This window comes from Anas platyrhynchos, chromosome 1, assembly GCF_047663525.1.
Source record: "Anas platyrhynchos isolate ZD024472 breed Pekin duck chromosome 1, IASCAAS_PekinDuck_T2T, whole genome shotgun sequence".
NCBI classification, from domain to species: Eukaryota; Metazoa; Chordata; class Aves; order Anseriformes; family Anatidae; genus Anas; species Anas platyrhynchos.
This window is the reverse complement of record NC_092587.1, coordinates 188578964-188593116: the sequence shown is the minus strand read 5'-3', so window position 1 is coordinate 188593116 and position 14153 is coordinate 188578964. Positions and strand designations below refer to the sequence as shown.

Here is a 14153-nt window from a genome sequence, read left to right as displayed (position 1 = left end):
AACTCATTTGTTTAATTCAAAGTCTGAATATGGAGAGCAGCCCATTTGTTCAGGAGTTCAAGATCCTGCTTCAGAGCTAATCAGAGAAACCTAAGGCCCAGCTACTGTAATCACGGATCCTCTACAACTCAGGAAATGCTGTAAGTGTGCAAAAACCAGGAAAGAAAAACACGTGGTTTTGATGCTACTTTTCCATCTACCCACATCTAGCATCACCCGTGCTTTTGGATGAAACATCCTACCATGCTGGAGGCCTGCAGGAACAGTCTGCCCACATCTTGTGGTAAAGCCATATTAGTTGTAGCCCATTATTAAGAAATATATAAAGGAAATGTACAGTAATTGATAATTTCATCATACCTATCAGAACAATGCAGGTTTTGAACTTAACTATTTGCAGGCATTAGCCTCTTTAAACAGAAGTACTGAGATACAGTACAAAAAAATTAAACAACATCACAAATAATTATAATCCTAACAGCAACAAGAACAGAACTCTATATCCATGACTACTATTACTGGTGTTGATTTTCACATGCATTTCCTGACGTTTCTGAGATTACTGTCCTTGTAACATTAAACTGAAGCAATGTCTGTCAACTGTAAAAACGGAAGGCAAATAGGTCATCAGTAACTTATGATATGGGGGGGTAAAAATTCAGAGATAAAGCAGCAGGCCAGATAAGAAAAGGAAGAGAAAACAGGAACGCGTTCAGCCTTTAGTTAAAGAAGAATAAAAATGGAACAAAACAGGAAGTTTCAGGAAACAGCAGGAATCAGTGGAAATAACTGGGGGTTGGGTGGGGGGTGAAACTGTGTATTTAGCGTTGTTAAACGAGAACTTAACATCTATTTAAAATACATCATTTAAAAGAAAAAGCAAACATTTTCACTGCAGCAAGCCCAGATCTCAGCAGTTCTCAGGCAAACTACAGAGCAAGCACTTACAGAGAAGTAACATACGGGTCATACTTTGTTAGCTATGATAACTTCCCAGCTAACAAATACTTCTAAACTACCAGCGTTTGGACCACCTGAACCTCTAAATAAGTATATCTAAGCCACTAGTATCTTTATAAACATCACTCCTCTTGAACTGCATTTTTAAATGAACTTTCTCTCTTTAAAAATCAACATTTGACCAAATAATGTATTCTATTTTGATACTGATTTTCAGGATTGTGTGATTTGTTTTCTTAGGCACTATCAAGCGTACGAAGTCAGCGGTAGGCATCAGACTTGTGCGATGGAGCAGCAGTGCATGACAGCCGCATCCCGGGAGGATGCAGACACACTTGACCCCAAGACATCGTTTAAGACAGGCAGGCACTGTCATTTGGGGCCCGCTGCTGCAGCCTGTGGATCCAGACCTTCTCCCTTGGCTTTGGCTGGTATGGACGGTGGGTTCCTCCTTAGGCAGGTAGCGCAGAGCCCGGCTCTCCGGACGCTTCTTTGTGCCAGCAGACACATCGAGTTTCGTCGCTGGCGCGTGACAGCGGCCAGACACGTGCCTCCGACCTCGAGCTGCCTCGCTGCCAGCGTCGCCTCGCCAGGTTATTGCCCAAATCAACCAATTTTAGCTCAAGAGGACGAAGCGACACCTCCACAGCCAAACCCACCGCTGCATGCCCAACCGAGGGACACCCCGCGGGCACACCGAGGGCTGCTCCCCACCCACGGGGGCAGCTTTTAAACCTCTCCCCGGCCTCCTGCGGGCTCCCAACCACACCAAGCACCGCAGCACCGAGCCGGAGAGGGCACCGAGAGCCCGGCCGGCTGCGAGAGGCGCTGCCCCGCTGCCCCCCGCCTGCTCCTTCCCCTTCCAGCCGGCTCCCGGAGTGCGGCAAGGGGAAGGAGAGGCCTCACCTGCCGATCACGGCAACCTGCGAGGACTCCATGCCCGTGGGGGATGCACCAAGCAGCAGCCGCCACCACCGCCCCCGCCGCCGGCTTTAAGGCGCCCGCTCCCCACCCACGGCGGCCGCCATGTCGCGGCCGCCCCCATTGGCTCCCGCTGGCCGCGCCTCTCGGGCCGGCCTCGCCTCGCTGCCACGACGGGAGAGAGGCAGGGAGCCCGCCCCCGGGGCTCGCCTCGTCCCCTGCCGCAGCCATGCCGGCCCTACACGGAGGTTTATCCCCTCGGAAAGCGAGGAGCCGTGCTCTGGTCCCCCCCCCGCCCCAGGAAGGACGGGCACTGTGTGATCTGCCGCACGCCGTGCCAGGAGGCAGCAGGGAGGGCAGCGCCTGCCAGGCTCAGGGGCACTCTGCCCGTGCCACCTCGAAGCGACTGTGCCCCACCACTGCCTAAATCCGCCCTTGAAGTTGATGCCCAAGTTACCCTACTGTCAAAAATAGTTACCCTGCTGTCCAAAAGCATAGATCCTGCTGGCCACATCAGGTGTTCAGGTTCAACATGAGCTCCCGATGAAACTGAAACACCTTTGAGGATTGGGGACCTGGGGCTTGCAGCCTCCCCTGAAGAAGCAAAGCCCCCACCCCATGACACTTGGGCCACAGAAAGGACGAGAACGTGTGTCAAAGCCCACAGCTCTCAGTTTCCTGACCAGGGTACAAACGAATTCCAAAATGAAGTTCAAAGTCCAAAGCATTACTTTTTTTTTTTTTTCATTAGGGAATAATATTATTAAAAAAATATAATAAATGTATTATAATATGTTTTTATAATACATTATAACAAATACATATTTTATTGTAATAAAGTTAAAATTTATAATTTCATACCATTAAAATACTTTCCTCTTGAATCCTGATAAATAATATATTTTTGTTGACTTTCCTTGATTTTTGGACAAAAACTTTCTTATATTGTGAAAAAAAATGGTGACATTAGAATGTCAACATAATTCTTTGATAATCTTGACAGCTCTATAGTATCTGCTGTTCTGCTGGAATGCAGTGTGACTCATTTTTTCTAATTCTATATAGTTCCTACTCACCTGCATGTTGCTCTGTAATCACGCTGGATATTCCTAAAAAGAAACAAAAGTTAAGATTTAAAATGCCTACTTGTTAGCAAAGGTAGCAAAGCACCCAGAGAGTAATGGTCAATGGCTCTATGTCCAGGTGGAGACCAGTGATGAGTGGTTTCCCTCAGGGGTCTGTCTTGGGACTAGCGCTTCTCAATATCTTCATCACTGACATAGATGATGGGATTGAGTGCACCCTCTGCAAGTTTTCAGATGACGCCAAGCTGAGTGGTGTGGTTGGTACCAAAGAAGGAAGAGAGGCCATCCAAAGGGACCTGGACAGGCTGGAGAAGTAGGCCAACGTGAACCACATGAGGTTCAACAAGTCCAAGTGCAAGGTGCTGCACCTGGGCCGGGGCGATCCCAGACATGAGCACAGACTGGGAGAAGAGCTCACTGAGAGCTGCCCAGCAGAGAAGGACTTGGGGGATCTGGTGGACAAAAGGCCCAACACGAGCCAGCAGTGCGTGCCTGCAGCCCAGAAGGCCAACTGCGTCCTGGGCTGCACCAACAGAGGGGTGGGCAGCAGGTGGACGGAGCTGACTGACCTCCTCTACTCTGCCCTCGTGAGGCCCCACCTGGAGCTCTAGGTGGCCAGGGCCTCAACCCTGGAAGTGTTCAAGACCAGGCTGGATGGGGCCTTGGCCAACCTGATCTAGTATGTAACCTCCCTGCCCGTGGCAGGGGGGTTGGAGTTAGATGATCCTTAAGGTCCCTCCCAACCTGAGCCATTCTATGATTCTTTGGTTATATTACTGTACTCTTAATGTAGCTGAAAACCACCTCTAAGTTATGTGTTACTGGCATTCTGAAAACCAAGTTGAAAATTGATACATTTTTTTCCAGAATAAGTGTTTCATAATTACTGGTGAAAAAAATCAGTGAAACATTATTTGGCTATCATTTCTTCTAGTTTCCAATGGGGGAAAAATACAAAAAAATAACATAACTAAAAACATAATCATTTCGCATGTCCACCACCTTCACTAGCACTTCACTAAGTCCAGCCATATTTAGCACAGAGACAGAGATCTCAGAAGTATAAATTCCTAAAGCTTTCATGAGGACTAGTCATAGGACAGCAGGTGGAAAACCACGCCAATATCTTCGTGACCTCAGGACCTAAATGCTGCACGTGTGACCCGAGAGCTGCCAGCAGTTAGGAGATGTAGGAGGAGCAAAGCAGAGATAGCTGGGCCACAAGAAGACCAAAGGAAGTAGGAGGGCAGACTGAAGGAAACCTGGCCTTCCAGTTTGTGGCTCACAGTTTGCTAAGGCTGACGCAGAAAACATTGTGTTATGATTATAGCAAATACCAGTTTTACTCCTTTGAAGACTAATTTGAAATGGCATGATTTGGCATGTATTACAAAGAACTTTGTTTAGACAAAGCATAACTGAAGCGATGTATACTTTATGGGCTCAACTTTTTACTTCAAAGAAAAAAAAAAAAGTTCCCAGAACATAAAACTGATGTATTTTGGGCTCGGGAACCATGGCTTTCGAAACAAGTTCACTATCACACTTATTTGAAAACACCCACTGGTTATTTCAGTATTCCTTGATATACGTAGGTGTGCATTTATACCTGGAGTTGTCACACGAACTACTAGACTTTTAGGCAAAAGCAGTTATAGTCGGGCAAATTGATATTGCAAAACGAAGCGCTCGGTTAAACAACTCAGGAGGGGTTACTGCAGGAACTAACTGAGAACTAGTCATAGTTGTGATAACAGCAATTACAGGGCCTTTAAGTTCTGCTGGTGAACAAAACAAGAGGTCTGTGGTATTGTAATCTGAACTATTTTATTACTTTTAATGTAGTAATAACAATGCCACATAACTCTGCATTAGTTATTTTATTAGGGCATGACAACACCCACATGCCCCATTGTTTCCAGTGGCCAAATGGACCAGTGAGCCCAAACTGTCAACACATGAATAGAAGAGAGAGGTTTGCAAGATGAAAGAGGAATACAGAGAATTAAATTGTAAGAAGCATAGGTGAAGGAAGAAAATATAGTTAAAAAGAAAAAACAGGAAGTTTTAATTTTTGCGCAAAATAACTTTTAGGCCCAGTACTTGGAGTCTCCAAGAATAAGGAGTAGTGATTCTCCTCCCTCTCCTGAGTTCACATAAGAAGGCCAGAAGATATCTTCAGCCCAGAGGCTGAAGATCAAAACCTTTTTGATGACTTCATCAAAACCTTTTACCAACAATATGGTGGAAAGCTCTGGACTCCATTAGGGACTGAGAAGTAGAGCTTACATTAGCAGCAGAAGAGGCCTATATGGAGCCAATATGCACTCACCAGCCTCTGTATTCTTTTTCCAAGTCCAACAGCAGTAGGAGCAGACATGACTTGTCAGCTTGAGCTGCAAAGTTGACTCCTCCATGTTTCTAGTCTCTGTTGAGCATGCTCCCCTGGAGCCCCCTGGGAGGAGGTGAAAACCACTATTGGCTGCAGAGAGGAGGTGGGATTACTGCAGGGGAGGAGCAGGGCACTATAAGAGAGTCTTGGAATAAACAACATGGGAGCCTCCAATGCTTGCTGGGACCAGTAGGGGTTGGAATGTGTGGGAGATGGAAGTGTGAGTCCCCATGCAGAAAATAAGGGAATCACGTGGCTCAAAAAATACAGAGTATTCCAGCCTGAACTTTTGGTGTAGGATGAAAACAGAGGCATAGTTCACCCTCATTAAGTATTAGATTGGTTTAATATGTTACTTGTACGCTTGGATTGTTCGGGTGAACATTTCTTTTGTAGTTAGCCATGATATGTTGCTACTAATGGTTCAGGAAGCATCATAATCTCAAATAATAATGTAGTAACTTTATTCCTATTATGTAGAGTTCTAACTAATGGTTTGCACAGTGTAATTATAATTAGTGATTACTTCAAAATCATACTACAATTAAAACTATAATTTTAATCACTGTTAGTAGTTCATGCAGTTAAGTGGTCATTCACAGTGAAAATGGTCTGATGCGAATATTACCAGTAGTGCTAGAACTTGATTCTTGAAAAATCTGCAGGAATTGGAAGGTTTGTTGTAAAAAATTATGCAAAGGCATAGTTTAGCAAAGCTAGGTAGAGTTGTATCTTTTAATAGTAGAAATACCCATCAACAAGATAAATGTCCTTTAAGCCCGAACTACAACACATGAATTACTTATAACATGGCTTATAATTGTTTATTTTCAAATTGAACATAAATTTACTTGCTTTAATAAATAAACTAAATATGAAATTGATGTTTAGGGCAGAATTATAATGAATATCATTCCCCCCCTTTGGAACAGTATTCGAATAGATCTATTGAAATTTTTCAATATAATATTTTAAAATAGTTTACCTAATTAATTCTGCATTGAGAACCTAACCCTGAAAATATTCTGATCCTTGTATTTATCATTGCAACAAGAGCAGTTCTATAAATTTCACTTTTTTTTTTTTTTTTAACTTTCTCGTAAAATAATTTATATATATTTATGTCAACTAACGGAAAAAGAAAAGGTGAAGTATTAGAAATGCTTTAATTTTAAACTCATTCCATATTTTCTTTCCCTTCAATAATTTTTACAGGTATACTGACAAGATCCATGGAGTTTTGAGAGGAGTGGTTACTGGCAGCTTTAATGTGAGTGGCAGTTAAGTTGAAGTGTCTCCACGTGGTAGTAGAAAACTTCTGAACATTTGGTCAGACCAGAATTCAATGCTAGAATATCACTCACTTTCAGAAGATTTTAATGGGAGAAATACTTTTTTAATTCAAAATGTTTTTGAAAAGAAAAGAAAAACACAGCTTAAGGGCAGATCAGACAAACAGTTAAACCGACAGAGCAAGGGTAGGGCACATGCCAACAATGATTACAATATGTAGACTGAGGCCAGTAACCCCTGAACCCAAGTTAGTTGCTGCTGGAACAGTTTGTCTGAGTCCTTACTTGCAATGTCAGTGCTGCAAAAAGACAGATGCACCATGTATATTTACTGAACTGCAAGGAAATTAATTAAGAGGATGTCTTTGTAGTCTCCTTAACCTGCCATAAAGTTTTCACTCTATGAATGAGACCAGGAACACGATGTCTTTACGTCAACTAAACAACAAAATTAGATCAGCAGTTTGCTTTAACTGCACACATAGCTAACACAATGCAAGTCAGAGTACAGATCCGGGACAGGAATGAGAATCAGAAGGGGGAAAAAGAGTTGGACAACTTAATTTAGTGATAGTGCTGACATCTTAAAATGGTTAGGAGTTCAAAGCATACAACGTTGCTTGGGCTGCTTGTAACATTTTTGGGGGACAGCTTCACAATCCAGGTCACCCTCAGGACTTAACCCAAAACAGTAAAGGCAGATGTGCCACTTGGGTTTCACCCCATTGTGCAACCTTGGAAGAATGTGTGTGACAATCACATTCCATGAGTAAGGCCTAGTGTTGTCACGGTGGATCTCGAGACTGAGGTTTTGTGTTAAATCTTTATACATTAAAGTTTACTTATACTTCACAAAAAATTAAAAAAAAAAAAAAAAAAAAAAAAGAAAAAAGCTACAGCTTCTAGAAACAGAAATAAAGCCTGTTAAGACCCTCAAGTTGTGAGTTCATAAGAAGTGTATGGATTGAGGGAGCTAAGGAGCTGCGCCAGGGAGTGCTCATGAGCTCTTGGCCCCAGAGCACACTGTTGAGGTGGGCAATGCACAGCGCTGGACCAGATGCTGGAGTCAACTGTCTCAGCTGTTAACATAGCCCATTACAGTGTTACTTAATTAGCGTTCTCCCATACAATTCATTGTATGATCTGGGACTAGAGGCCAGGAACATCTTCCAACAGCTGGTTTTGGATGGTAAGGAAGTTTGACATGAACACAGATCCCAGTTGTATCCTGACACTGTTTTATTTACAAGTGTCCTGACTCCCTTAGCATGGAGTTTCTTTTTTCCGGTGCCCTGAAGAATTGGGCTGAAAACACCGCAATGCATTGAGCACTGGTATGCACAGGTCCCTGAGATGGACAAGCTGGGCAGCAGAGCTAGGGCTTCTGTTACAGCATGTACCTGCTGCTCAGTCTGAGTGTGTCTGGGAACAGTCAGAAAATAGAAATAAGTAAAAAAAAAAACAAAAAACAAACAAACAAAAAAACAAAAACAAACAAACAAAAAAACACATAGGCTTACTTTTACATGAGGAGTCACAGGCAGAAAAGGGGGAATAGAAGTATATATGTATTTTTTATCCCGAAGTTCATAATTTGTAGCGAGTGATTCACCTGGATTTTTTTTTTCCACCTGGAGTCTGTTACTCTGGAAAATACTTGTATTTCAGAAATGCCAAGTATAAAGACTCTAATGTCCAAAGGTCTCAAGTCTAAAGTTTCTGCGTGAAAGTGGTTCATGCATGGAACGTGAACGAGTTAATACACAAAGCGATAATGTGTTAATGCTTCTTTATGTTATCTTTGTTGCCCTTGTTGGGAGCTGGAATAGAAAGACCTTTCACTTGTATCCTCTGTGCCTTATCTCTTCTGAAAGGACTTTGAGGCTGAAAGAAGGTGAGCAGCAGAAAGCACAGACATTGTGTAATGCTCATAAACCTTGACCATAAAAAGAGTATCCTGGCTGACCACATGCTGTGTAGTGGCTTTATAGCTTTCTTATGTGCCATCTATAGCTTTCAGTGTCAGGCAGCAGGAGCAGCTTACAACTGGCCTCAGAGAACATTTTCTCTCTCAAAATAGTGTAGGCAGGTTCAGAGGTCGCTTGTCTATTCTGTTTCCCATTGAACCCTGGATCATTTTGATTAATAGAGTGCAATGATTTGTTGTGGGCAAATTAGCTGTCACTCATTAGATTTTTATTTCTGGACACGGCAAAGCAATGTCCATCAGGTAATAAATCTTATTTCCATTTATGTTATCATTATCCCATGGACTAAGGCAGGCAGTCTGTTCAGCCTGCCATCCCTCACAAGAATTTTGTGTTCCTCTTCTGGAGGCTGAGGAAAGCACAGGGGAAAACAAAACTTGCTTGTATGTCCATTGTATGACACATCTTTTTATTCTTTAGCACGTATTCCCATCTTGGAACGATGCACAACCTAACTCGGGAAATTAAGTGTATATGCAAGCAGTTGCAGGTAAGAATAAGTCCAAAAAGAAGCAAAAAAAGTGAAATTTCACGTTTAGCTATAGCTCAGGGATCGACGCTAATCCGCTTTAAAAGTATGTCCAAATGAGTTCAAAGCAGTAATTTCCAATCTAAAAGATGACCAGTTATGCACCTTGAAGGACAGAATTTTATTGCCGTGCAATTTACAGAAAGTGTCGGTTTTTAACCCTCAGGACGCAGCACGCGCCCTGCCGACCCCCTCCAGCCCCGCCCTCCTCCCGCGTCGCCATTTGCGGCGGGCACCTGCCCTTACCGGGCAGAGACGCCCAGGAGCGGGCAAAGGCTTCGGCGGCGGCTGTGCGCATGCGCCCTGCTCTGGGCCCCTAGCAACGGGGCGCGGCTGCAACCGCTGCAACCGTCACCAGGCCAACGCGGGCAGGGCCTGGGGCCTAGGGACCGGGAGCGGGACCGGGCTGCCCGCAGCAGGAGGTGGGTAATCCTGGCCTGTGTCGGGAATAGTGTGGCCAGCAGGAGCAGGGAGGTGATCGTCCCCCTGTACTCGGCTCTGGTGAGGCTGCACCTTGAGTGCTGTGTTCAACTTTGGGTCCCTCAGCACAAGAAGGACATTGAGGTGCTGGAGCGTGTCCAGAGCAGGGCTACGGAGCTGGTGAAGGGCCTGGAGCACAAGGCCTGTGAGGAGCGGCTGAGGGAGCTGGGGGGGTTTGGGCTGGGGAAGAGGAGGCTCAGGGGAGACCTCATTGCTCTCTGCAACTGCCTGAAAGGAAGGGGTGGGGAGCTGGGGGTCGGCCTCTGCTCACAGGTAACCAGTGATAGGACTAGAGGGAATGGCCTCAAGTTGCACCAGGGGAGGTTCAGGTTGGCAATGAGGAGACATTTCTGCTCAGAAAGAGCAGTCAGGCACTGGGACGGGTTGCCCAGGGAGGTGGTGGAGTCACCATTATATTTAAGATTTATATGTGTCTTATATGCAATATTTGGCATGTTTAGTATTACACAGAAAAAATGATGCAAAACGTGCACCTGGCTCCTGAGGAAGATGAAGATGATCTTTATTCTGGCTACAATGATTATAATCCCATTTTTGACATAGAGGTAAAAATGATTGCTCTTTCCCATCTTTCCTTTACATAGGATTAATTTTTAAGTACAAACTTGGGTACAGGAATGTGCAAGGACACTACTGCTTTGACATGAAATGTTCTGTATTTAGCAAGAAATATGAAGTTTCACCAGGATCTTTTGGAATAACATTTCTGACAGTTACCTTCTCCAACAAAACACTTTCGTAGCAAGTCTAATACACTGTAATGAATATAGACTTCAGAAAATTAGAATTTATTAAATTCTAATAAATTAATAATTATATTTATGTTATGAATTAAATATAATTTATTGAATTCTAATTATCTGAAGTCTATATTCACATTCAGAGGGGTGCGCAGCAGCAAGTTTCCTGATAAAAGAGGTAGCTTACCAGTTGTTGGTCTTACTGTGCTGCAGCTGAGGGAGATGAGAAATGAGTAGAGTTTCCCACCCTGCAGCTCTCTGTACAACCAGTAGAGCATCTGGAATGACAACGTAATGCTGCAGACCACTTTCTGGAAACTGATGGTGTAGTGGAATTGGAGGGAACAAGGGTGTATTTTGGTCCAAACCCCACAACCCTGCCTAAAGCAGAATTAGTGTTGCCAGACTTCCCTGGCATTCTGCATGAAATCCCTACAGTGAAGTCCATGGGAGTTTCAGCATAACCTCAATGATATGAGATATCTTAATGCATGGGCATGACAGACATTCATGTCAGTTAAAATTCAGAAAAACAACTAAGAGCAAGCTTTTGACAGAAAAAAAAAAAAGAAAGTTATATTTCATCACTTAAGTTCTGCATCCTCTGGGTTACATTTTTCAGGAAATAATCAAAATTTCTTAATCTAAAATACCAGAAAATATAGAACAACTAAAATCATACTTATTGTCAGTAAAACTTACCATTCAGTATTAAGTGTTTTTGGAAGAAGAATCATTTTTTACGTGTCTGCTTTCAGTAGTCAAAATGGATTGTTGCTTTGAATGTCGAGGTTTAAATAAATTCTACTATTCTTTCTAGGATTTAGAAAATGATACAGGTTTTCAACAGGCAGTAAGAACAAGTCATGGGAGAAGACCCCCTGTAAGTACATATTAAAATATATCATAGAATCACAGAATGGCGTGGGTTGGAAGGGAACTTAAAGATCACCCAGTTCTAAACCCCTGCCATGGGCAGGGACACCTCCCACCAGACCAGGTTGTCCAAAGCCCCATCCAGCCTGGCCTTGAACACCTCCAGGGATGGGGCATCCACAGCTTCTCTGGGCAGCCTGTGCCAGGGCCTCACCACCCTGTGAGGGAAGAATTTCTTCTTTATATCTAATGTAAACTTCCCCTCGTCTAGTTTAAAGCCATTCCCCTTGTCCTATCGCTGCACCCCTGGCAAAGAGTTCCTCCCCAGCTTTCCTGTAGCCCCCTTTAGGTACTGTAAGGCCTCTGTAAGGTCTTCCTGGAGCCTTCTCCTCTCCAGGCTGAACAACCCCAACTCCCTCAGCCTGTCCTCACAGGAGCGGTGCTCCAGCCCTTGCCCTTCTCATGGCCCTCCTCCAGACCTGATTTAACAGGTCCATGTCTTGTGTTGGGGCCCCAAAGGCAAATGCAGTACTCCAGGTACTTCTACACTAATAGTGCAGAAGTTCTCTAGAGCCCTAGCTCTAATTTTAGCTCCAATACCTAAGAAAAGTTTGTCTCTTATGTTTTTTGTCTACTACTAATATGAAGACATGGTTTAAATATCTATAGAAAACTAAAAAATTAGCAGAGTATTAATTCCGTTAAGTTCTGGAGTTAAGCTGGAAGACAGCAAACAAGGAATTTTGGTTGGAAACATGTATTGATGTTTGATGAAATGAAATAAAGGGTTATTAAAGAACAAAACTAAATACTATGAAAGGACTTTAATATTCTATGCAAACAACTACTGGCCCTGGCATTATCCTAAGGTTGAGATACATACTAGAAAGTGTAATCTAGAAAACCGTGTGTTGTTCTGATTTTTTTTTCCCTCCATATTCATGTAAGTTACATCAATTCCTAGTTACATTTAGCTGTGACATAACCCCTATCAGTTTTCAAAACTAAATACAGGTTTGGTACCTGCACTTTTGAGGTATATATTTTATGACTAAAGAAGAGCTGAAACTGTCCAATTGGCATTACTTATTTGCCAGAATAATTTGTTTCTACAAATTGTGTAACAATTGTAGCATAATTTGTACAAGTTCACTATGTAAAAATACTAATTAACACACAGTTGTTCATTGCTTTCTTTCTCCCTTGTAGGTGACAGCCAAAATTCCCAGTACATCAGCTTCGAGACCTTTAGGTACTGCATTTGGGGTAGGTTTTTCTTCTTTTGTGTATATAATGAAAGTGAGATATTTACCAAAAAAAATGCCAAAAATTAAATTTATCATTTAATTCCTTGCAAAACTTAAGATCTTTTTGTCTAAGTTTTCCCCTCTGGTCATACACATTTACTAACTTTATTTTACTAACTTTATTTTATTTTATAACTGCACAGACAGGTCTTGGAGTGTGCAAACTATGCTCTTTTGAATTAAGCTAAATCAAGTGATGCACTCTAAAAGTAGATCAAGTGTGCTCCAATCAGTAATGGATCAGTCCACAGGACCACCCTGGAGGTGGAAACTCCCAAAGCACTGTCCAGTCCATAGTACTACCTGTTTCACTCTGCAAATTTGCTTCTCATGTTCCACAATCCTTATTAATGTAAATACAGCCTTAAGCAGGAGAAAAAAAACAATCATGGTATGTGATGGATAGTAGGTAAAACAGTAAAACTTAGGGGTAGAAATCAGGAATATTTTCTTATGGCCTGAAGATCTTTTATTTTTGTCTACTTGTATTGCATGTGTAGCAACCTTTAATATTTACTAATGTTTCACGCATTTACTCCTTTTCACTTGTAACAGTAATACTGAGGGACAATATGTGGTATGTCAGCTAATGGAAAAGACAGCCACTGGCACTTTCAAAGCATGTGTGTTTACTGTAAAATAAATCTGCATGAAAGTATGTTAAAATCTCTCCCCAAAATTTGTAGTTAAGTGCAGAAAAACTCTGCAGTGAAAATGGTGTTTGGAGGCTGTCCAAAACATAATAAAATAGACAGATTACAGTTTGTAATCTTGTACCAGCTGTACTCAGAACCTTACTGCAGAATTTTGTGTAAATTACTTGTAATGGATTTTTAAATGCATAATGTTTAATAATTGAAATTAATTTCAACAATTTAATGGTAGAAAATACTGCTGCCATAGAAATTTCCATGGAAATTACATCTTTTAAAGGCCTGGCAGAAATATCCCAATACATAAAAACAGTATTATAAATTTGTGCTAACTGAAGTGCTCCACATCTTCAAGTCTGCCAGGCACAAGTATGTTACACACAAATAATGTAAATGGGACATTTGCTAAGAACTTCTGAGCTTAATAACCTCTTACAACTAAATTGTAGAAAGATTATGTATAGCCTTTAAAGGCTTCTAATGCCTTGCGAATGCTAGTTTCAAACAAGTTCCTTGTTTTTGTAGTCAAGGGCAACTTTAACTTCATCTATGGGAAGACCAACGACAGGAGCTATACAGGTAAAAATTTTTAGTATTTTTTATATTGTGTCACCGCAGTTATATCTGCTACATGTTTGGGTTTGATACAAATATTTAAGAGTTAATTGAAATAAGAATACAAAAGGTTATCTTAAATTTGTACTTGTTTAAAATACTACTGCTATCAGCAAATGTGTTTTTGTTGAGCAAGTTACCTGAGCACATGATTGGAGGCAATATCACTGTGTTTTTAATGCTTCCTGACATGCAATGAATAACTTTCCTTTAAAATAGGAAGAAAAAAAGAATCAGTTTTTTTTACATTTTTCTCGTGTATTTGTGCTCTAGAAAGAATTTACTTCAACACAT

The 14153-nt window shown here is 42.1% G+C and overlaps 2 protein-coding genes across 6 annotated transcripts in view; one reads left to right on the top strand and one right to left on the bottom strand.

The window, feature by feature from the left end:
* Positions 1-5422, bottom strand: part of CRYL1 (crystallin lambda 1) — a 64066-nt gene extending 58644 nt beyond the window's left edge. Inside the window, exons 1-2 of one of the 3 annotated variants that reach the window (XM_027468959.3) lie at positions 5299-5421; positions 2958-2990 (exon numbers count right to left, since the gene is read on the bottom strand). Coding sequence is in view for 1 of the 3 variants with exons in the window: in XM_027468953.3 (XP_027324754.1) it covers positions 1867-1898 (32 nt within the window). In the remaining 2 variants the exon portion in view is untranslated. Of the gene's footprint in view, positions 1-1866; positions 2026-2957; positions 2991-5298 lie in introns of those variants that run through there. The other 2 variants (XM_072032693.1, XM_027468953.3) reach the window with 2 other exon arrangements.
* A 1154-nt stretch (positions 5423-6576) lies between these two features.
* IFT88 (intraflagellar transport 88) overlaps positions 6577-14153 on the top strand; it is a 49263-nt gene continuing 41686 nt past the window's right edge. The window contains exons 1-6 of one of the 3 annotated variants that reach the window (XM_072032692.1): positions 6577-6628; positions 9059-9128; positions 10109-10213; positions 11229-11291; positions 12494-12550; positions 13770-13823. In XM_072032692.1, the coding sequence (XP_071888793.1) occupies positions 9081-9128; positions 10109-10213; positions 11229-11291; positions 12494-12550; positions 13770-13823 (327 nt within the window). In that variant the 5' untranslated portion in view covers positions 6577-6628; positions 9059-9080. Of the gene's footprint in view, positions 6629-9058; positions 9129-9414; positions 9590-10108; positions 10214-11228; positions 11296-12493; positions 12551-13769; positions 13824-14153 lie in introns of those variants that run through there. The other 2 variants (XM_005028726.6, XM_021278279.4) reach the window with 2 other exon arrangements.